At 35.0% G+C, this 22,877-nt stretch overlaps 1 protein-coding gene across 6 annotated transcripts in view; it reads left to right on the forward strand.

The window, feature by feature from the left end:
- NKAIN2 (sodium/potassium transporting ATPase interacting 2) overlaps positions 1 to 22,877 on the forward strand; it is an 899,800-nt gene that overhangs the window by 477,284 nt on the left and 399,639 nt on the right. For all 6 annotated transcript variants that reach the window (XM_054697800.1, XM_037520346.2, XM_054697797.1 and 3 more), the window contains exon 3: positions 996 to 1,076. In XM_054697800.1, the coding sequence (XP_054553775.1) occupies positions 996 to 1,076 (81 nt within the window). The remainder of the gene's footprint in view (positions 1 to 995; positions 1,077 to 22,877) is intronic.

Raw genomic sequence — 22,877 nt, forward strand, 5'->3', positions numbered from 1 at the left:
ACATGCAATTTTTAATTGAAAGAAAATGATTATATTTAAGTTTTTATTGAAGTAGCACTGATTTACATTATCGTATAGAATGTAGAGATATAGATTCACACATCTTCATATGTATGTTATCACAGCATATCCACCATTAAAACAGCCACAGTCTTTCACCATAGTCCATTCAATCCTCAGTCCCCACTCTCAGTCCCCAGTCTCCCCCCATTCAGTTCCTACTCTCCGACTCCCCCTAAGCAGTAGCTCAGTTCTGTGGTATGATTTCTAGGGTTTGCTTTGCTTCAGTGGTATCTGTTCATTTTTTCTTTATATTTCAAATGTGAATGAAATCATGTGGTAGGTGTCTCTATTTCACATAACATAATCCCCTTCAACTCCATTTGCTATTACAATGGCAAGATTTCATATTTTTTATAGCTGAGTAGTATAACATGTGTGTGCGTACACTCATACACACACACTTACACACACAAACACACAACTTTTCAATCCACACATTTTTCGTTAGATGCCGATTGTTTCCATAACTTGACTATTCAAAATAGTGCTACAAGAAACACAAGAATGCATCCCTTTAAATTATGTTTTTGTATTCTTTGGTTAGATACCTACGTGTGGATTTGTTGGATCACATGACAGATCTGTTTTTTAATTTGAGAAGCTGCCATACTGTTTTCCATAGGGGCTGAATCTTTTCAGAGGTCCAAACACTATAATAATTCCCCCTTAAAACAGAAACATGACCTACTACTTCTTTTGTCTGAAATTTAAAATTTATTATTCAGCTGGTTCGAACTGTAGTACCAAGAGTGCATGCACAATAGTGAGGAACATCAGGAAGATGAATGTACATCTCCTCCTTAGAAAGAAGCAATGGCTAAGAGATCCCACTAGTCTTAAGATTTGGGTTTTCAAAAGTTTAAGTCCTGTTTTATTCTTTTTCAACTGATTCAAAATTAATTATTCGTTATTTTTCTTTTGCTTCTCTACAGTATGCTGTCTGGCTAGTCCTCTGGGTTACGTGGAATGTGTTTGTTATCTGCTTCTATTTGGAGGCGGGGGACCTCTCAAAGGTAATTTGCCATCTGATTTGCCTGAGTCATTGGTAGTGTGTTAAGACTCTTCCTAAATAAGGTACAGCGTCACCCTCACATGTCACTTAGGCACACCCCACATGAAGGTGAATTGAGAGATATTGTCATTGACGTCTATGCATTCCTGCCAAATATATATTTGTGTTTCTCAAAATGATACTATTTTTTTTTTGTGGCACCCTCACCGGCGGCCGGGAAACAAACTGGCCTTGCAGAGGCTGCAGGCAGCCTCGCAGCCCATCGCTCAACTGCTGCACCACCAGGGGAGGCCCATGATACTCTTTTTTTTAAAGTAAAGCTAGTGTGAAATATTATTATTGTGACCATGTAGTATGCTTTTTAAAGATTGACTAATGAGAAATTTCTACATTAGAATGGAAATTTTTGCAGAGAAAAAAACTTGAAGATTTCTAAAATCAGCTTAGATTGTTTATTACTCTGCTTAAGTTTTTCCTGATTGGACCCAAATATCAATGCATTAATCCAGCAATTGGTATGTTTTAGATGAATGAAATCATTACATAGAGATGTCATTACATAAGTATACAAAATATTTTGTTCAAAATTTTTCTAAGGTAAACTTAAAATACTATATCATTTATGCACTTTATTTTGTGCTTTTTGTGAGTGTGTGTTGCCATTATATTTATATATAAGCACTTTTATAAATAATTTATTTAAATAATGTGTTTTATATATCTAAAACAATATTCTTTCAGAACATTAATAGCAAATAATTCAAATAATATAACCCAGTCAAGACATTGCTATATCTTACTTGAGACATTGAATTGCAAACTTGTACTTTTTCACATTAACTTTAAAGACAGATATTGTAAAATTTTCTTTTACTTATCCCTTATTAGAGCAGAAAAACCCTGCAAAGTGGTTGACAGTTCTGAAATCCAAAGATGATAATCTGCTTTAAAATGTTAAAAGAGTTCAATAAGCACCAGGAACTACATTTGGAGGACTTTAATTTTGCAAGGATATAATTTTGGATATAATACTAGTATATCCCATCTAACATACAGGGGTCTTACAAAGTACTCTGAGAGATTATGACAATGTTTATTATTTTACTGATGTAAGTGGCTTTGTATTGAAAAAAAAATCTTGATCTGTTTATTCAATACTAAATGATAATGGATAAAATAGAGGGTGGCATTTTGGTATGAGATGGAACCAAATTGTCTGGAACCTGTGGTTTTATGATGAGATTTTGGACAAATCCTCACTGGCCTTCTGAAAATCTTCCCTGGTGGCTGACATTTCTGTGGTTCTTGTAGGGCATCATCCTCCACACTTCTGACAGCAGGCAGTTCTTTGCTAAAGATGCCATGACAAATGAAAAGGAATTGTTCAGGTGACTTTAGGAAGGACACAGACAGGATTGCTGCTTAAAACTCACATTTGCCTCCTTGCCAGAAAAGCATGCATGCTTCCAAAGGACTTGAATTCTTTACTCAATTTATACATCTCTGCCGCTCTGTAATTCACTTTGTGCAAAGAAATTCCACAGTAGAATGACTTTTAATGATATTTTCAATTTTAAATAATCACCATAAAAATTTCAAGGCAGGTATTCAGGCATATTGGTTAAGTAAAATGATCTAGCAGATCAGAGACTTTGTTTAATGTAAAAATGAGAGGGAGAGAGAGAGAGAGGTTTGAGCCAAGCTGGCTGCACAAATGTTCTGTAATTGTGCTCACTGCTCCACATGGAGACTGCAGACACAGAGTAAAGCTTGTGATTTCATGACCTTGGATATGAGCATTGAAGCCACAGCGAAGGCACATCCTATGGTACAGTTTAAGGCAATGGCAACTCAGATGACTAATAATCATCTTAATGTAAACATGAAGGTAAAGATTAGCCCTTGATGGTGAGTCAGTTAATAATAATTCCTGTTCTTTTCCACTTGTGCACCAAGGCTTGGCTCTGCAGTGCCCATGAAAATTTTATAATTTCCTTTTAACAAATGATCTAAAGGAAAACTGTCAAGGGTGAAGCTATATGGTTATTTGTACCAGGTTTTTTCTTTCCTTTCCTTCTCAAAGTGTTTGAGAAAGATGCTTTCATACCATTTAATTCTTTGGTTTCTACAACTGCTTCACATCCTTCAATTAAGTGCCTGAAGGAAGCAATGGTGATTGAAAAATGTACAACTCTATGAACACTCAAAAACAGATTCCTAAAATGGCTTATAACACTTAGATTACAGAATATAAACCATTTTATCTCACCCCACCAAAAATTTAATAGTTTAACCACACGACTTAGTTTATTAAAGTTGAAGAAGAAATATGAGAAACAGAGTCAGGGAGGAAATTCTGTGGTCTGTATATGTGAAAGAGGTGTGTTAATCTCCACAAAATGCTGTGTGAACAGGTGATTCCTTCATAATGAACATTATCAGGAAAGTGATAAAAAGGATTAAAGTAGTAAGGAAAATTTAGCTACCTATTACAGTGCAGTATAGAATCTTCTGATGTCATTTTCCTCTATGTCTTTTCTGCTTCTCTCCTAAACTATCTGCCATGCATTTATGAGTGAGATAGAGATTAGAGTCATTGACTAGCCTAGTGTGTACATTTAGTAATGAAATGTCTTAATTGCAATAATACACGAAACTGACCCATTTGATTTTTATTTTTCTTTGTTCCTATACTTGCATAGTTCATATATTTTCTTTTTTTATTTAAATATTTTATTTTATATAATTCTTACATCTTTTTTCATCTTTGTACAATGTATGCATTTTCATTTTGGTTATATTCCCCATACACTTGCATCCCCCCCTTATTTTGACTCTAGTCCTTCCTTTCCCCCTTTCTCCCCCCAGTAGTGTGTCTCTGCTTTATAGTTGATTGTTGATTTTGATTTTTACTTTGTATTGATTAGTCTTTTTCCTGATCTCTTATTTATGTTTTCTAAATTCCTGCTATGAGTGAGACCATTCGGTATTTTTCTTTTTCTTTCTGACTTATTTCACTGAGCATGATCCCTTCTAGCTCCATCCATGTTGCTGCAAACTGCATGTGTTTATCTTTTTTGATTGCTGAGTAATATTCCATTCTGTATATGTACCACATCTTCTTGATCCAGTCATCTATATTTGGGCATTTGGGTTGGTGAGGTTGTGGAGAAAAAGGAACTCTCCTGCACTGCTGGTGGGAGTGCAAACTGGTCCAACCACTATGGAGAGCTGTGTGGAGATTTCTTGAACTACTAAACATAGAGCTTCCATATGATCCAGCAATTCCACTCCTAGGTATTTACCCAAATGACACAGAAACAGTAATTACGAAGGGCACCTGCACACCTATGTTCATATATTTTCTTGATAGAAAATTCGGTGTAAATTTTTATTTCAATTTCATTACCAAATAATGGGAATGCAATATAAAAACAATGCATCTATAGCAACAAATGAGCATGTAGATTATGTAATTTTTCCACATTATTTTCATAAATGGTTTAGAGATTAATATTGTATATAGATATTCTAAAAGATCCCATAATGTGTTACTCCCTGGGTTGACATTTTAATAGATGTCACTTTGTAGGCAAGTGCCTTTGAGCATTAAATGTGACTATTTGATTAGTAGTTTTGAGAATTCCTCATATGAATAATCTTATTTTTCTGTTGTATTATTCTAGGTAATGATTATTCTCTTTCTCATCTATAAATAGAGAGAAATGGGAACCAAAGTTAGCTATTATCTGGGTTGAGTTACTTTGAAAAGAGGTCTGCTAATTTTTATTTAATAATTTATAATATATAATTCTGTATTATATAATCTGTGGTAATAATGCATAGCAGTTAGAAGGAAACCACATATGGTCATTTACCTATTAGCTTCATCAATGGGAAAATTAAATAATTTTTGAGTAGTAATAACTAGGAAAAAATGAGTGGTCTTCTAGTTGTAAGTAAAAACATATTCATTAGATGTATTTTTTGTTAATTACTCAGGCTGAAATTATACCGTAGCACTTTCTTTTTCTTTAGAAATAAAAAAATAGATTTATAGAGCATGAAGGAGTAACCTCGGAATTATTTTACACTTAAAACAACAAAATGTGTTTTTATTTAACTCTTTGAGATTAAAAGTGCTGCAACATATTTCTCTGCTTTCATTATATTATCAGAAATTTATTTAGTTGAACATAGCCTGAAGCAATTAATTTTACCTAGTGATAATGTATGTTTCAAGAATGAACACATTTAATAGCAACTTCAAGAAAATTGTCACATTTTAATAACTGTAATAGTTGCTTCTGAGATCTAGATATAAATTTTATTTAAAAATTTTGGTTTATAAAAAATCATATAAGATTGTGGCCTATTTAAACTATGGGGAGTAAAATTGCTCTCTTGTGAATATAATAGATGGGAGGAAAATAAAACCTATCATAAACTATAGACAATAGGGAACAAATACTTAAAACCAGATGTGAGTGCTGTGTTGAATAATATACTATTTGAAACTATCCCAATTTTATTCCTTCAATAAAAAACGAATTATTCATTTAAAGAGGTATCTGATATTTGGATATTTGTTGCTCAATGAAATCAATGCTTATATAAAAATTTGCTGTTATTGTTTCATATGCAAAAATGTTCACTATTAAGGGAAATCTGTTGTGAGCAGTTTTTCTTTGAATTACTGTTCTTTAAAAAGTAAAAATATAGGGCCTCCCCTGGTGGCGCAGGTGGTTGAGCGCTGCGCTGTAAAGCTGTCCACAGCCTCTGCAGCACCAGTTCAATCCAGCAGGTGAGAGTCCCACATGGCGCAGAAGACCTCTCCTGTCGTGCCTGCTGCTCCCCTCAGCAGTGTATTTCATCAGTCTGCCTGTTCTGTTCCCCTCTCTGTCTCTGGTGAATCTGGCTTGTACCCCGGTTCTTGTATAAATAAATAAATAAATCTTTTTTAAAAAGTAAAAATATATATGCAGTTAATAAACTAATAAACAAATTCCCCTCTGATAATGGATTTAAGACTAAATTCAGCAAATATTAAGATGATTATTTGTTATTATGTTTTTTCTCATTGCTTAGTTTAATAAAACTTCAATTAACTATTCCTAACTAATTGAAAATAGTTTCATTTCCCAGTATCAAAGTAGGTTTTGCTTTAGAATATAGGATAAAATGTTCTACATGCTATTAAGTATTAAATATAATACAATTTTCCCCAATTTAGAAATGAACCAACCTATTATAATTTGATCAAACTATCACAGCCTTTCTTCTCTTGTTTTCTTTAAAAGTATCATGAATTAAACTACTTATTTTCTTACTTCTTCAGTTGTCTTTTCTTTCCTAAATTTCTCAACTTCCTTTTAATACCCCTAAAGTGAGGACTATGGATTATAAACCTCTCTATCTCTCAGTCTATATTCTTTCACTTGAAAGTGGCAGCCATTGTCATAATCTGAACGATCATCACTACATATGTGTACCACATTTATATATTCTGTCCTGACCTTGTTGCTACGTTAAAATCTCACATCTCCAACTTTCTGCTAGTGTCATGTCAATTCCATTGTCACCTAAAATTCAACATGTCCAAAAGGATTCACCATCATCCCCACAGAATCCAACCTCTTTAAGTCAATCTTTAGAGAAGAAAAAAAAAAAAAAAGGCAACATTCAGCTTGCAAAATGAATGAGAGAAAAAATGATGGGGGACTACAAAAATCTATATATATAAACTGATCATGAAATGAAGCAAGAAATATGTTTGTATGATTTTATGTGTGTGTGTGTGTGTGTGTGTGTGTTGTAAACTTTGTTCATTAATAAGTTAAAGGTAATAAAGACCTGCTGAGGCAATGAAGCTCTAAGAAGGTAATTATCTCAAAGACACAAGCTGACTTTTTGAAGACGCTGTAGCCTGTAGGAATTTTTTGATTCTGGCTGGAGCATGAGGCTAAGAATCCAGGTTTTGAACCCACTGAAGGCTATTTCTGGGATATGTAACTCAGCATATCTTTGAAGAGAGACCTCAAGCACATGGATAATTTTTCTGTTAGGGCATGTGGTGAATTCTGTAAAAGTCTAAAATTATAAATAGAATGACTGAAAGAGAGAGTGAAAAAATTTATGGTGGGCTTGCAAAATGGAAATTAAAATAGGAGAGGCAATCTACAGAATAAACTATAATTAACTCCGAACAACACGTATTTGAATACATGGGTCCTCACCTCATGTCATGGATTTTTTTTCAATAAATATCAATGCATGAATGCATGAATACTTGTAAGTAAATATAAATTAACTTTTCACAGTTTTTTTCAATTTCTGGTATCTAGTGCCAGTAATACATATAATATTTATAATGATTTGTATCGTATAAAATAAGACTGATGTAGGTACTGACAAAAATACCTGTCTTATAAACAAACAACATAAAATTATGGTATCTATAAATACATGTAATACTATAAATGTATTTTCCTTATGATTAATGATTTTTTATTCTTATTAACTTACTTTATTGTAAAAAATCAATATATAATAGCACTATAAAATCTGCGTTAATTGTTTTTGATATTGGTAAGGTTTGTGATCAACAGTAAGGTATTAGTTAAGTTTGGAGGAGTCAAAGGTTATATATAGACTTTTGACTGTGGGAGTAAGAGGCAGTGATGTAAACTTGTAGCTGATAAACACAAAGAGTAAGCAAGTGTCTATGGATATGTGCATTAACCATAGCTAGAGTTAAAATTCAGGCTTAACTCAGCACAGTCCTTGATTGAAATAAGCTTATAAGTCATCAATTCATCTGTCAGTTGAGATAAAAGGAAAACATCTAAGAGAAAGAAGTCATTATTAGATTTTTACATTTTACATATGCACGTGGTATTAAGCAACTGGAAATTCATACGCATGTTCAAAGAGAGAACCTTGTTACTGAAGAGAACAACGAGAAAGAAACACAATTGAGTCAGACCAATTGACAGTTTAGATATTGTAAATAATTGATAAAGACTTTAAACAGTTACATTAAGGAATATAATTGTATGAACTGAAGGAGCTAGCATATTAAAAGATGGATTTATCCTGGGAGTTGGGATATATAAGTTGGGATATATAAGGGTTAAATGGAAATTCCAGAACTCAGAAGTGTATTTAAAATAAATCCATGAGGTGTGCTTGACACTAGACTTAAAAAATTAGAAGACGAGATTGTAGTACTGGTGGATGGGTGAAAAAAAAAATAACAAAACTGAAGCCCATAGAAAATTTAACAAATGCAAGAGGGAGAGAATAAAAGTATGTAAAAGAATGTCAGAAATATGTGGTACTCTGTTACAGTTTTAATAATGATAGTAATAGAATTCATAGAACTAGAGGAAAGATAGAATGGGACAAAAGAAGTAACAGAAATGGTGACAGAATTTTCTAAAGCTAAATATACCAGCCAACATATGCAAGAAGACTTTCAAATTTCAATTGGAATTAATAATAAGAAAATTATATCCATGTATAGACTAGTATGACTGAGCAAAAATCCAGAAGAAAAATCTTTAAAACTGCTAAAAATCAAATACCATTGTCTTCAAAGAACAACAGAAAGAGTAATGATTGCATTTTAACTGAAACAGTAAAACTAATAAAAGGCAGTTGAATGATATCTTTAAAATTCTTTAAATGTGACAATCTAGAATCCCATTGTTTTGAGTTAGTGTCATAAATGGATACTGAATCTTGGCATATGCTTTCTTTGTATTGCTTGATATGATCATATGGTTTTTATCTTTCCTTATTGATATGATGAATTGTGTTGTTGACCTGAAGCTGTTGAACTATCCTTGCATCCCTGGACTAGATCTCATTTGGTCATGACATGATAATTTAATGTATTATTGAACTGGTTTGCTGAGATTTTATTGAGGGTCTGCCTATATGTTCATTAGGGAGACTGGTCTGTATTGTATTTTTTTGTAATGTTGTTGTCTGCTTTTGGTATCAGGGGAATGTTAGTCTTGTAAAATGTATTCATTGTTTCTTCCTCAGTTTATTTTTGTCAAGTTCGAGAAAGACATCATTTTGTCTTTGATGACATCATTTTCATTAGTGAGTCCTTTCATTAGGATTCACTAATGAAACCATCTGGCCTGGGATTTTAGGGTTTTTTTTTTTTTTGAAATTTGATTACTGTTTCAAATAATTTGTTTGTAATTGGTTTGTTCAGGTTTTCTATTTCTTTCTGATTCAGTCTCAAATAGTTGTATACTTTCCAAATCCATTTCTTCCAGATTTTGTAATTTGTTAGCATAAAGATGTTCAAAGTGGTCTCTTATGATCCTTTATTTCTGAATGTCTATTGTATTCTCATCTTTCATTTCTGATTCTGTTTTTTAGTGTTTTCTCCCTTTTTCATACTGAGTCTGTCTAGGGACCTTTTATTTTGTTTATCTTTTTGAGAACCAAATTTTGGTTATTGATCAGCAGCCCTATCATCTCTGTGCCAAATCCCTTACCACAGCCTCCAGATTTTTCTCTCCAGCCAAATGCTATATGGTGAAGCATGGATCTTCTCTGGATCTCTTCTCTGTAGTCTAAGTGGTCTCTGATGTCTAAGGGGTGCTTCAGCTTCACCCTCTAATGAAACATTCTTGGTATAGTGTCCATCTAGTCTACTGTTAGATGTTCTGCTTAAAAGTGAAACAAGGATCACTCCATCTTAGTGATCTCTCTCTCCCCAGGAGGAAGATTTTTAAACTTCCTATTATGTAGCCTCTCTATGCCTGAAGTTCTTTTTTTTTTATATACAATAGTTGGGGTACAGGCCAGAAGCACTGGAGGGTGAGAGGATTCACTAGACAGAGTGGGGAGCAGAACTGGCAGGCAGACCCAAAGCACTGCTGAGGGGAGCAGCAGGTGCGACAGGAGAGGTCTGCTGTGCCATGTGGGTATCTTTCTGGCTGGCCAGGAATCGAACCCGTGCTGCAGAGGCTGCGGACAACTTCACAGCGCTGTGCTCAGGGAAGGCCCTAAGCCTGAAGTTCTTTATCTATGAATTGAGGATCAAAGTAAAACATGGCCTAGTAGTCAAAGGGGGTCACACAGACAGTGTGAGATTAGAAAGTACTTTGCACTTACAAAATCATGGGGAAATGAAGAAAAGAGGTGCTTAGAGTAAAGCATATGACCTTAGATAGAGAAGAAATGCTGAAAAATCAATCATCTATATTTATATATCCAGAAGCCAGTAAAGGAGAATACATAAATCCCTAAAAATTGAATACTGAAATGATGAAGATGAAAGCCAAATTCAATGAATAAACAATGGAGCAAAAAATCAATAAATCCAAGTTGTTTCTTTTAAAAATATTAATAAAATTGACTGTCTTATCAAGAGAAATCAGGGGGAAATTAATAACATATTTTGCTAATATCACTGATTAGATAGTGAGAGTGTATGTTAAAAACAAGGTTAAGACAATATATTTCACCATTAGGATAAAATGGAAAATATTTTGGAAAACACACCTTTACATAAATTAAAAAAACTGAATACTCTTATGTATTGTGTAATTGAATCATTAATAAGAATCTTTTGATTTAAAAAAAATACCAAACAATAACATATTTCATGTCCACATGGCTTCACTAGCAAATTCTTACAAAGTACAACATTTGAGAATGTTGTACTAATAGTCTTAAATAAACTAAAAAAATGAACAATGCCTCCCATCTCATCCTTGAGGCCTCTAAATATTGAGACCTCATCCCCCTCTAAATATTCCCATTGATATCAAGAACCTCACTCTTTCATTTGTAGGACTTAAAAGTGTGTGGGTGTTAAAAGGAGCACCTGCCATATGGAAGAGTCACCTTGAGTACATTTGCAAATCTTGAGCTTGAGCAAGCGTCATTTCTGCTGGATGATTCTTAGACATCATGCATGTAAATTGTTGCTAATGGTCTTCCCAGAGACCAATGAGGGCAGATGACTAAAGCTGCTCTCTACAATAGCAGAATGTTCCCAGGTACTGACTTAGTCCCCTTGAGTTTCCATGCTGCTGGCAAAGTTCAGTGACAGCATCAGATAATGACTCAGCTATTCTCCACATTGTCCAGGATCTACTGCTCATTCAAAGGCACACCTTGACCCACTACAATTCTTCCTACTTTGTTATCTCTAGGAATGAACTTTTGTGGTCTTACCTGTTCTTGTCCCAGTTGTCACTAAGAAATAACCTATGTGTTGTTTTCAAACCTAAACTTTCTTTTTATTTACCCTTTATTTTCTCTTATAAATTGAAGCTTTGTTTTCAAAGCTACTATTTCTTATTTGGATTTTGAAAGTTTCTTTTGGAATTAAAAAAAATCAAGAACTAACTAACCATTTATTTTTATATCACTACTAAAACAATGGGAATTCTACTTGAAGTAATGAGGATGTCACTGGCTTATTAGGGAAAGTTTATAAAAGGTAAGTATGGAGGGCCTCCCCTGGTGGTGCAGCGGTTGAGTGCTGGGCTGCGAGGCTGCCCACAGCCTCTGCAGCGCTGGTTCATTCCCTGGCCGCTGGCGAGGGTCCCACAAAAAAAATAAATAGATAGATAGATAGATAAATAAATAAATAAATACTTTTTAAATAAATAAATAAATGAAAGGTAAGTATGGAAAATAAAAACACAGAAATTAGAATTCTGATAGCATCCTATTGGGAATAAAAAGAAAGCCAACACAAATATGATCTAAACAATTAATATCCTCATTTGTCTCCAAAACTAAGTTTTTAGATATCATCCTATACCAGTAATTTTTATTCTATGCCCAAATTAAAACCACTGTACCCTATAGGTTTATTATTTAAAAAGTCTCATAAAAATGCAAGAGTGTGTTTGCATTGAGTTGCATAGCTTTAAATTTAGAACCATTTGAAATTTTTAAAAAAAAATTGAAGACCACTACAATTTTTTGAAAACCTTGGAATAATTGGTCCAGATTAGAATGATCTGATATTCAGAGGACCCCTAGATCCTGAAACTATGTCCATTTATGTCCTGAGAATTGTATCTAATTTATCATGGTCCACCCAACCCCTTGTGTGTTCCCAGTCTAGGATTACCTGTTGAAAAATACCCCCTTCTCTATAAACTGTCATCCTAACATGACCCCTGGAACTCATTTGGAAACTAAATTGAAATTGACAGTTGCCAAAATAGCTGTGGAGGGCAGAATATGGATTTCTTTGCAGATTCAATACTCAGGGACAATTAATGCATCATTGAACTATGGAAAATTATATAAAAATATAACTCAATGATATTAAATAGTGAAATAAATCATATTTTTCTGCTTCTAGCCTCCAGAGTTATTTGACCAGAAAAAGCAAACAAGTAGCTTAGGTCATACCTTCTTTCTAATTGTTGCAAGTCTACTCTATTCTATCCTGTACTTAAAATTCACATTGGAAATGCTGTTGAGCCTTTGGATTAGTAGTTTAGTACACAGTAGGTAACCAGGGAGCAATGTTCAGTAAATACTGTTATTAGGTGTAAAGCAATACACAGAAAATGAGACTATTTAAATATCTTTCCTGATTGAGAATTGAAGAAAGTTTTAAATCTTAATATTACAACATAGTACTTAAAGTGTCACTGCCCCTCCTCTTTAAAGATTCATTTTCAACATTTAATGAAGCAAAATGTGCATACAGCCTGATGCGACCAGAAAACCAACTTAGAAGGGTAAAAAAAGGAGGAAGACTAATAAACAGCCATTTATAGAATATAATTAGTTTTATTTTTTTCTTCATTAGTGTATGTAACCTGCTAGAGGAATGAACCTAATGGTAATTGCAGGACTCCAGGGCTTTCATACTCACAGGTAGTATAAAATGTAAAACTGAAGTAATTAGGAAGTATTTAAAATGATGGCATATTTTCTATAGTGTAGAAATGGAGCATTTTATAGTGAAATAGCTGCATCGGTACCACTGGGACACTCTGTTCCTTTTCCATGCTGACAGAAAAATCTCTCTTGACAGATCCTCAACTCTTTTATTTGAATCATAAGTGAGAATGAGTTTGGTGCTCTCAATTAGTCCCGAGAGGGGAACCAATACCACACAATTTGGCACACTCTGCATTTGCTCCTGAAGAGAGCTGTAGCTAGCTTTGCATTCGGAAGGTCTCTGACCTCCCCTCTGGGGACATCCTATGCACTGGATTCACCAGGCAGTCTGCAGAATGAATGGACTAGAGCATTTGCGCTCTGATTTTATGAGCACTAAAATGAATCCATTAAACATTTTGTATACCCAGCCCCCCTACTACTGACTTTTTAGCATATTTATTTAGTATGTTAACGGTGGTATCATAGTGAGCAAATAATGAGCTCAATTCTTCTTGGATTTTTTTTTTTCTTTGCTTCCTGTTTCCTTCTCACTGGAAATAGATAGCTGAATTTAATATTGCCAAATAGTCAAGTCATTAGAACTCTGGGTATTTTTACCTCTTTAGGTGATTTCTCAAAAGATATAAAGCCAGAAACACAGTTTTGAAAACAAAGGGCAGAATATTATTTATAAAGAATGGGTGTGAATGCTCAGTGGAAAAAATAAAGTCTTAATTGCTCATTGTAAAGGTCAGGAAGACCAGTGCAGGTTTTCTGATCTAGCAGACCGGGTAAAGGAAGAGTCAGAGTCCTTAGTCACTTATGCAGGTCTTTTATTGGGGTTCACCAAGCATATGGTAGGCAGGGGTACTGGGGGGCCGGGAGGCTGGCAGGCCTCCCAGCCCCCAGCAAGTCTTCACTCTATCCTGGTTCTCCGGCCTTCTCTCGGCTTCTGCTTCTCTAGCTTCTCTCTCAGCTTCTCTCTCAGCTTCTCTTCGGCTTCTGTTTTGGCTTCTGCTGGTGTCTCTGTGATGCCGCCCTTAAAAACCCAGTCTCAGCCAGGTGAATCCCATCTACCTATGCCCACACCCCACTCCAGGTGCCAGCCATCAGGCATGCATTCAGGACCGCAAGGATCCATCATCTGTCCTGATGGCGGGAGGGCAGAAAAGCCTGACATTTTTTCGTTACCCTGCACTCATGAAATAATGCAAAGAGTATTCACTGCAATTTTGTAATACTAGAAAGATGGAACCTCATGGCCTATGATTAATTCCATCATGTATTAAAGATATAAGTTATATCTTTTTAAGTTTTTCTTTAGAAAAGTGAAAAAACACACATTTGTAAATTTAATTCATAAGGATTATAACATTTTCTAGATTTAAACTACTTTCCTAGTATAAGCGTTTTATTTTCTGAATGATTTTATTCTCTTAAGCATTGCATAAGATCAAAAATCTCTCTATAGGGGCACATGTAACATGATCCCATTTGGAAAACATTATCAAACAGTTAGGCTAAAATGCAAATGAAACATAAACACTTGTATTTTTCTGACAACTGTGGAACTACTAAATATGAGGACATATGAAGATTTTTGAAAGGAGGGGGAATATAATTGCACATTCAGAAAAAAGGACAAACTGGGATAGTTTGGATGATACATTTATTTCTACTACAAAAAACTCTCATAACAAAATAATGTAAATGAACAGATATGCAGTATTATTAATGTAAGAAATATGGCTTCAGGTTTTCATAATCTCACAAAATATCTTGTCATTGAAATAAATATTTAACCACATTCTTGGCCAATTCAAGTTATTTTCTCCACAATATGTTAAAAGCAAAATCAAGATGAAGAGACAGTACTTTGAGCATCATGTGCTGTCTGTCTGTGACATCTATCACCCCCTCAGATCTCCAGGGTCTGTTCGATCTGCCTTTATTTTTCCTGAAGCTGTCCACTTACTCATCGAGGTTACCCTTCCCAGAGAAAGAAAAGTGAATCTTTTAATCTCACTCAGCTGTCCTCAGGAATTTTAATGATTTTTTGTTTGTTTATCTTAATTGATAAACTGGCTTAAATGAGAGGAAACTCAATTTTATTTCATTCTGAAATGTTCTCTTTAAGAAAACATACTTACAGCTTTGAAAAATGCTAAAATATATTACAGGAATAAACAAAATCTCCACTTGTGAATTGACATTTAATTTTCCTGTAATTTTGTAGTATTAACCTGTTTATGTGTCAAAATTAGATATATCAAAATTACTGGAACATGCTATTCTCTATTACTATTCTTTTTTAAAAAGGAGATTTATTTATTTATGGATGCAAGAACTGAGGTACAGGCCAGAGGAGCAGGGGTGGAGAGGAATCACCAGAGACAGAGTGGGGAACAGAACAGGCAGACTAACTGAAATACACTGCTGAGGAGAGCAGTAGGCAAGACAGGAAAGGTCTGCTGCACCATATGGGTAGTTCACTGGCCAGCTGGGTATTGAATTCATGCTGCAGAGGCTGCGGATAACTTTACAGTGCTGTGCTTAACCAACCCCTTGCACCATCAGTGAGGCCCAATTCTTCATTACTATTCTAATTTTCATTCAGTTTTCTGTTTTTCTCTATCTTGTTACTATGCTTCACTAAAAAACTAAATAATCTTTGTTAAATATATTTAAATATTATATATTTATATAAATATTAATTTTTGTATTTGAACAATTTTCTGGAAATGTCTGAAATGTGGACATTATTCTAAGCATAATGAAACTGAGTAAGGTAAAAATGATAGCTAATTTCTATTTATAAAATATCACCATGACTACTGTGAAAATATTCTTTTGGGGTCAAGAATAGCAAAAGGAAAATCAGTATGGATTCTTTTGCGTCTAAATTATAGATGTTTTGACTTGGGCTGAGGAGATTGCAGCAGAATTAGTGAAAAGTATTTATGTTGATGCCATTTAGATTGTATCTAGTTATAGTCTCAGCATCATGTGAAATTAAGGGAACAGTATTAGCAATGTTCTGAAATGCAAGATGTAGTAAGAGAATGATCTAGCTCACTTCTGGACTTGTAGCTGAGCCACTAGAAGAATCAGGTGCATCTATTTACTAAGCCGGGGTTAGACAGAGAGCAGATTTGGGAAAGAAGGTATACGTGTACCGAACCAGTTGCTCTCTTTTGTTCATACTGTATATGATATACTGTAGGGTAAGGAAAAATGTCAGGCTTTTCTGCCCTCCCACCATCAGGATAGATGATGAATCCTTGTGGTCCTGAATGCATGCCTGATGGCGGCACCTGGAATAGGGTGTGGGCAGAGGTAGATGGGATTCACCTGGGCTGAGACTGGGCTTTTAAGGGCGGCATCACGGGGAAGCCAGCAGCAGCCGAAGCCGAAAGAGAAGCCAAGAGAGAAGCAGAGAAGCAGAAGCAGAAAAGAAGAAGCAGAAGCAGAGAATGCCAGAGAGCCCAGATAGAGTGAAGATTTGCTGGGGGCTGGGAGGACTGCCAGCCTCCCAGCCCCCCAGCATCCCTGCCTGCCACATACCTGCTGAACCCCAATAAAAGACCTGCAAATACCCACTAAGGACTCTGACTCCTCCTTTACCCGGTCTGCTGGATCAGAAAACCTGCACCGTGTCCAGTCCTGCCCTTACATATACTAACTATTTTAAGCAGTGTTGTCAAGTAGATAGTAGTGTAGGTGAGTCTTGCATTAAAAAGTGGTTTTGACTGGTAGACATAGACTCAAATCATTATTATATAAATGGAGTGTCACCTGAAAAAATGTGATCTCTTTGGAAGACACAGAGAGAAAAGAAGAGCTGAGAGGATTCTGTAACTTTGAAGAAAAGTTTGGAAGAAAAGGATCCAGAAAAGGAAAATTAAGGAAGATTGTACTGTGAAGTGGGAAGAAAGTCAGGAGACTATCATGTTCTATAGGTTAAGTTAAAAAGACAAAGTGGAGAAATGATAAATTGTGACAAGAATGAAGATTGGAAAAGGTAATATTAAATATGGTAAAGTGGAAGTTAGTCAACTTTGAAAACATTAAACAGTTATTTAATGGAGAAATAGTAAGAGAAAGCTTTATGAAATGAGCTGAGCTGTGAAAATGAAGGTAGTAAAGGTAACTTCTTCAAGGAATGTTGCTGTAAGAAGCAGAGGAGTAAGACTGTGGCAAAATACAGTAATTCAGAGGATTGTTTTGTTGTTATTGTTGAGTGCAAATATTGCAGTATGAGTATATGTTGATGGATACAGTCTAGTGACAGGAGAAACTGAAGGTATAGGAGCGATGTTCTTGCATAGAGTATGGAATCTGATGCCGAAATATCAGAACAAGGACCGTGTATCAACTGCAAGAGAAATCGCAGAACTGGTGGATAGAGATGGGGGAAGACATAGATTTCGTGGTGAGACAATGAAGGAATTTGCTTTTAATTAATTCAATGTACTTCAGTAAAATAAAGGGGGGAAAGTCATCAATTTGAGTGTTAAAAGGGTAAGGAGACAGAGTTTGGAAAAAATGGGAAAAGTGTATGTGAATGGAGAGAGCATGAGAATGGTCTTGTCATTGATTTTCTATTAGTGATCCAAATGTGCTGAGTCATCAGTGTGGTTGCCAAGTGTTACTTATGACCAATGAATCCCACAGATGTGTGCTTGTTAGGCCGAGCAGCAATGCTGTAAGTCATCACAGCTATTTGCCAGTAACTGCTACTGCATTAGCATCAGGCTTTTTTGAGCCAATTAAGCAAATTAGACTTTGAGAACTGACTATGGACCAAGCTTATTTAGCATTAATTTTCTGTATCGTTTCCTTGTGTACAAGGTTTTTACTATTGTTTGTTTTTAAACAATTAAGAAGCAATTTTAAAGTGTCCTTCTTCACAGGTTAATTAGAAATTGAGACAAATTGTTATGTGTAAAGATGTAAAAGCATAACATATGTTCGGGAAAATTATTTGTTAACAACCTGTAGATCCAATAGTAAGACCATAGTAAATCAATTATGATGTATAAGTAGCTTATTTTACATTCTTTTGAAAATCAGGAAAATAGCATTTAAACTATATTTTAAAAGATGTACTTAGGCAGGTATTTAATACAAAATGTCCTGCAATGCACTGTCTGAAAGGACTTTTTTCAGATCCGAAGACCCTTCATGCCTCTTCGCATTAGAGACTCCTTTCCAAAGTGCCTCCTTCTGCAGTTCCTCAACCTTCCTGGAACATTTTTGTCTTCCTTCCTTTTTATGTGTTACTCTTTTGCCAGAGTCCTGTTTCTAAGACTTTCTCATGTCCCACAACTCCTTTTTATGTAGGTCTCCAGTTAAAGACCCCTTCTTCAAAGAGATCTCAAATTCTTTGGTCTAAAATGTCTGCTACATCCTTCACATCTGTCACCCATATTTCTTCTAATTATAGCATACTCCTATGTTACTTTTCACCTTTATGTGCTTACTTGTGTAATGTCTATCCTTTCTGGGAAAACAGTAGCTTTGCTTTCTCATCCTTATATCCTTATCATTGAGAATAGTGCCAATTGGTGCTCACTGTATTTTTGTTACACAAAGAATTTGATGGCTTGGTTAATTTAATTAATTAATTGAATGTGTGCTTCATTAAAATTAATTAATGAAGTATAACATTATATGATATAGCTATATTTTAAATATGCAGTTAAATATACAAAGAAAACCAGCATAGACTATGCTGCAGGTGAAGGTGCACGCCAGAAAAAATATTGGGATAGATCACATGAAAATCAGAAAAGTTGCCCCTTCATTCTGCCAGAATAATTATATTCTCCTTTGTTTCTAAGTATCCGTTTGAAAGAAGATATGGTTGATACCATCATCATCTCCTAGAAGTGAAAGGAATGCAGAATTCAGGAAGAAAAGGGAAGACATTTTCTAAATGAAGAGCAAAGAGATTTCTAGTCATGAAAAACACCTTCACAGATGAGTGTGACTCCCAGACTTCCATCAAGAACCCAATTATTAAAAACTCTAACCTAGTGTCATCTTAAATTTTATCTAGACCCTAACAGCTGTATTAAGCCTTTGTTCTTGACTTATTATATACAGAGTCCTGAGACATAACATCAGAGTGTGCCTGTGCATGGCTTACACTGCAGTGGAAGGTAGATTGTAAGGGGACATTCTGATTGTAAGAAGCAGGAAAGTCTGTAGGAACAATGAGTAGTTTTGAGAACTAAAGTGTTTGATGCAGAAAAATTGAAAATTCTGAGTTCCCTAATTGAAGAAATAGGACTGCTTTAAAGAAAAATGTACAGGGTCTCCCTGGTGGCATAGGTGTTAAAGTCTCAGTGCTATCAAGCTATCACTAGCCACTGTGGCATGAGTTCCATCCCCAGCCAGGGAGGTGACCCACATGGTACAGCAGAGCTCTCCTGTCTCACCTACTGCTCCCCTCAGCAGTGTATTTCAGTCAGTCTGCCTATTCGGCTCCCCACTCTGTCTCTGGTGAGTCCTCTTACCCCCACACCTCTGGTCTACAAATTCTTGTATTCAAAAATAAATAAAACTTTAAAAAAAAGAAAAAAGGTACAAAATCACAACTGACTAAAACTGACCTTGCTAAATCTCGTATGTTATATTACTTCCTTCTAGCCACATGTAAAGAAATTAAAAAATGATTCCTTTTGATCTAAATGTGATTAAATGAAATTTGTGAAACAGCTGCTTGGTGAGATAATTGTAATAAACTTGAGTTAATAATTTTACAGTAAATAGCATAGGTTATTTTTGAATGATTGTTTATTTTTCTGTTTGAATAAGGCAAATGTTTTATTTTTTAAAAATGGTCAAGGGCTAAGCAGCTAGAACCCCATACAGTGAAATACATTAGTACATTAAAAGATTGACTTAATATCTCCTACAAGGAGCATTAGTCCTGAAAGTATATACCATAATTCTCCAAAACAAATTTAATTTGATCCATATTTCCAAATGTAAAATTTTTCTCTCTTTATTAAATCAGAGGACATCGGACAAGAATTTACTTACTCATGTAAGTGCCTTCGTTTAAGCCTACCTCATACTAAAAAACCGCTTCACATGCAGCCCCTTTTGCCCAACAAAATGCAAGACAGAATAATATAATGCTTCCTGGAACCATGTTTATTTGACTTATTTTTTAGTATTGGTAAATATAATTTATCTTCCTTTGATTTTTCAGTCCTTCATAGGAAAATGACATAAAAATCCATGCTATTAATGATGTTTGTTTTATCTAGAGGTGTCCTAATTTATAAAGAGAAAACATTTTGCCTTTAAAATGGATCTATTGGTTAAATTTGGCCATCCTTCCTTACAAATTAACTTCTTTATCAACAGATTGTTCTCAGTGAAGGAAATTTGGTTTTGTCAGCACAATTGATGGATGCCTGGTAAACAACATTATATTATGTCATCCATTTATTATGGGTTTTGGAATACAAATAAAGTTTTCTGATCTGTGGAGCAGCAAAATGTTGCTTTAGCAGGAATTGTATATCATTTCTTCTAGATGGAAGAAATACAGTACTAGTAAAAATGAATGTTGATCATTGTCAGTATATTCTTTAACATTGAACATTTTAGGTTTTTAAAAATTGTGTTTTTAATTGATTTAATTGGTTTACAACACTGTATATGATGTAGGGATATAGGCTCACACCTTATTATCCAGCAATTGTATTCAAGTCCTTCAATTTTAATTAGCCATTGAAAATGACTCCATTTCATTTGTTTAGATAAACTCGATGGTCTTACGAATAACATTTTATAAAAATGTACAGTGTAATAAATCCCAACATATAGTAAATAACCTAAAGAAATATAACACTGGATATTTTGAAATAATATTGCCTAATCATCAGATCTTAATATGTATCATTGTGACCCTTCCTTTCTTGCCTCCTTTTTCCTTTCTTTTAGTCAATATTTTTGAGTGTCAATTATGTGCCCTGATACTGAACAGCCAGATTCAGGTTTTCTGCTCATATTTTCTAAAGTCTTATGGAGAATAGGAATAATTAAAAACATAGCTGTAATGATGTGTGATGAGTATAAAATAGAACAGGTACAAGATGGAAATAGCATTGGGACCTCACTGAAATCCAGAAAAAATTCTAAGATTTCCTGCCATGAAACTCCAGAATCCTGTTTGTTACAGATATGGACTTCCAGGGCCTCTAGAATCTCAACAGAGAAGAGTTATATCTACTTGATTGAAGCCTACCATGTTTAACAAGGATATTTTCTAGTAGGTATTATGTGAACCAGAAACTGAGTGAAATTTCAGTCCCTTTGGAGATGCTGGGCACCAATGTGACTTCTTATTCCTGTAGCAGTTACACTTCCGTAAGGGACACCCAGCCACACTACTCACAATAAATGCAGAAAGATTTTTTTCGTTCATCACCAGTCCTCTTGCTCTAGCACTAGCATGCTCCTGGTTAGAAATGGAAATGGCAAGGCAATTGCAATTTGGACTGTAGTACTGAAGATCTGTGGGTTTTAAAGTTCTGTTTAGTTACAAAATGATGCAGTGATAAGCATCTCCAAACAGGAATGCACACTGTGGAGAAGTGAGGCCCTCATGAAGTGAGAGTGCTTTTGAATCCCTCACTGGGAAGAATGAGATCCTTCATGAACCCAGCTGCAGCTGAGTCACTCTAAGTACAAGTTACAGGGAAGAAAACTGGTAAGCAGGCTAATGGAATTCCCCTCAAGGTAAATTCTAGAGTGCAGTGGGGAAGGCCAAAGCCTCTGGTCTGATTGCTAGCATGGGGGTGGGAGTAAACACTGATTCAATACTGAAAGCAATATTTCAGCCTGGTGTAAATTCCTCATGCATTAATAGGCTCAAGACGTAAACAATATGGCATCTACCAAATGTTATATGAGGAGGCTGTATTCAGAATATCTACATTTCACCACCTCTGCAATCCACCTTCTCCAATTGCTCTCTTTCCATCCTCACATAATGTGGGGTCAGCAATCCCATATCCTTTGCTGACCACGGGGCATTGAACTGGGTTCCTGCTGGTCTGCTCTGACAGGTCTCCTGTCAGGAACTAAGAAAAGGACTGCAGGTATTAGTCATCTGCTCTAAATCTCAGGAGACTTGACTCTTTTGTGTTTCATGTCTTTTGGCTTCTAAATTTAGTCAATGACAGGAACTCTTAAGATTGGTGGAAAATTGATAAAAGATGTGAGAAACCAGATATGTATTTTCCTCTTTCTGTGTGCCAGAGATCTTGGCCATGACATACACTCTGTGTTCTGCTTGATCCATATGCTGTCATTCCAGATTCTAACAGTGGTCTCCAGTCATGGATCTCATCAGCACTGCCTCTACTCTCTGTCTTTAGCCTAAGATTTGAGAATATTTTCTACTGTAACTGGTTTTCATCAGCATCCTCAATTTGTTTTTCAGTTTTTTTCATCATGTATGCAATCAATTCCCTGATTTATAAATTTACTTCCAAATTCAGAGAGTGCTTTTTATTTTTTCCAGTTGGACTCTCTAACCCTAGCTGCTAAGACTTTGTATGAGTGAAAATAATGACATAGCAGTTCTGTGTAGAAAAGGTAGATATTACTTATAGACTTAGAGAAAGTATAGAAGTATGAAAGCTTAGGTCTATGATTGAGAATCTGTACTTTATCTGATTATTATTTCCAAGAGAAAATACCTCTAACAGAAAAAATATGACAGATATCCTTTTCAAAATTTCATCTAGTCCAATGTCAGACATACAATGTCACTTCCATGTCAGGAAAGATGTTATGAAAAGGAGTTGCCTTATCTTTGTGTTTATGATTGTAGTCCCCTTGTGAAATCCTTCAAGACTACTTCTTACCAGAGACTGGTAAGTCTTCC

Source organism: Talpa occidentalis, unplaced genomic scaffold (assembly GCF_014898055.3).
Source record: "Talpa occidentalis isolate TD23 unplaced genomic scaffold, MPIMG_talOcc4v2.1 talOcc4.2, whole genome shotgun sequence".
In the NCBI taxonomy this organism is placed as follows: domain Eukaryota; kingdom Metazoa; phylum Chordata; class Mammalia; order Eulipotyphla; family Talpidae; genus Talpa; species Talpa occidentalis.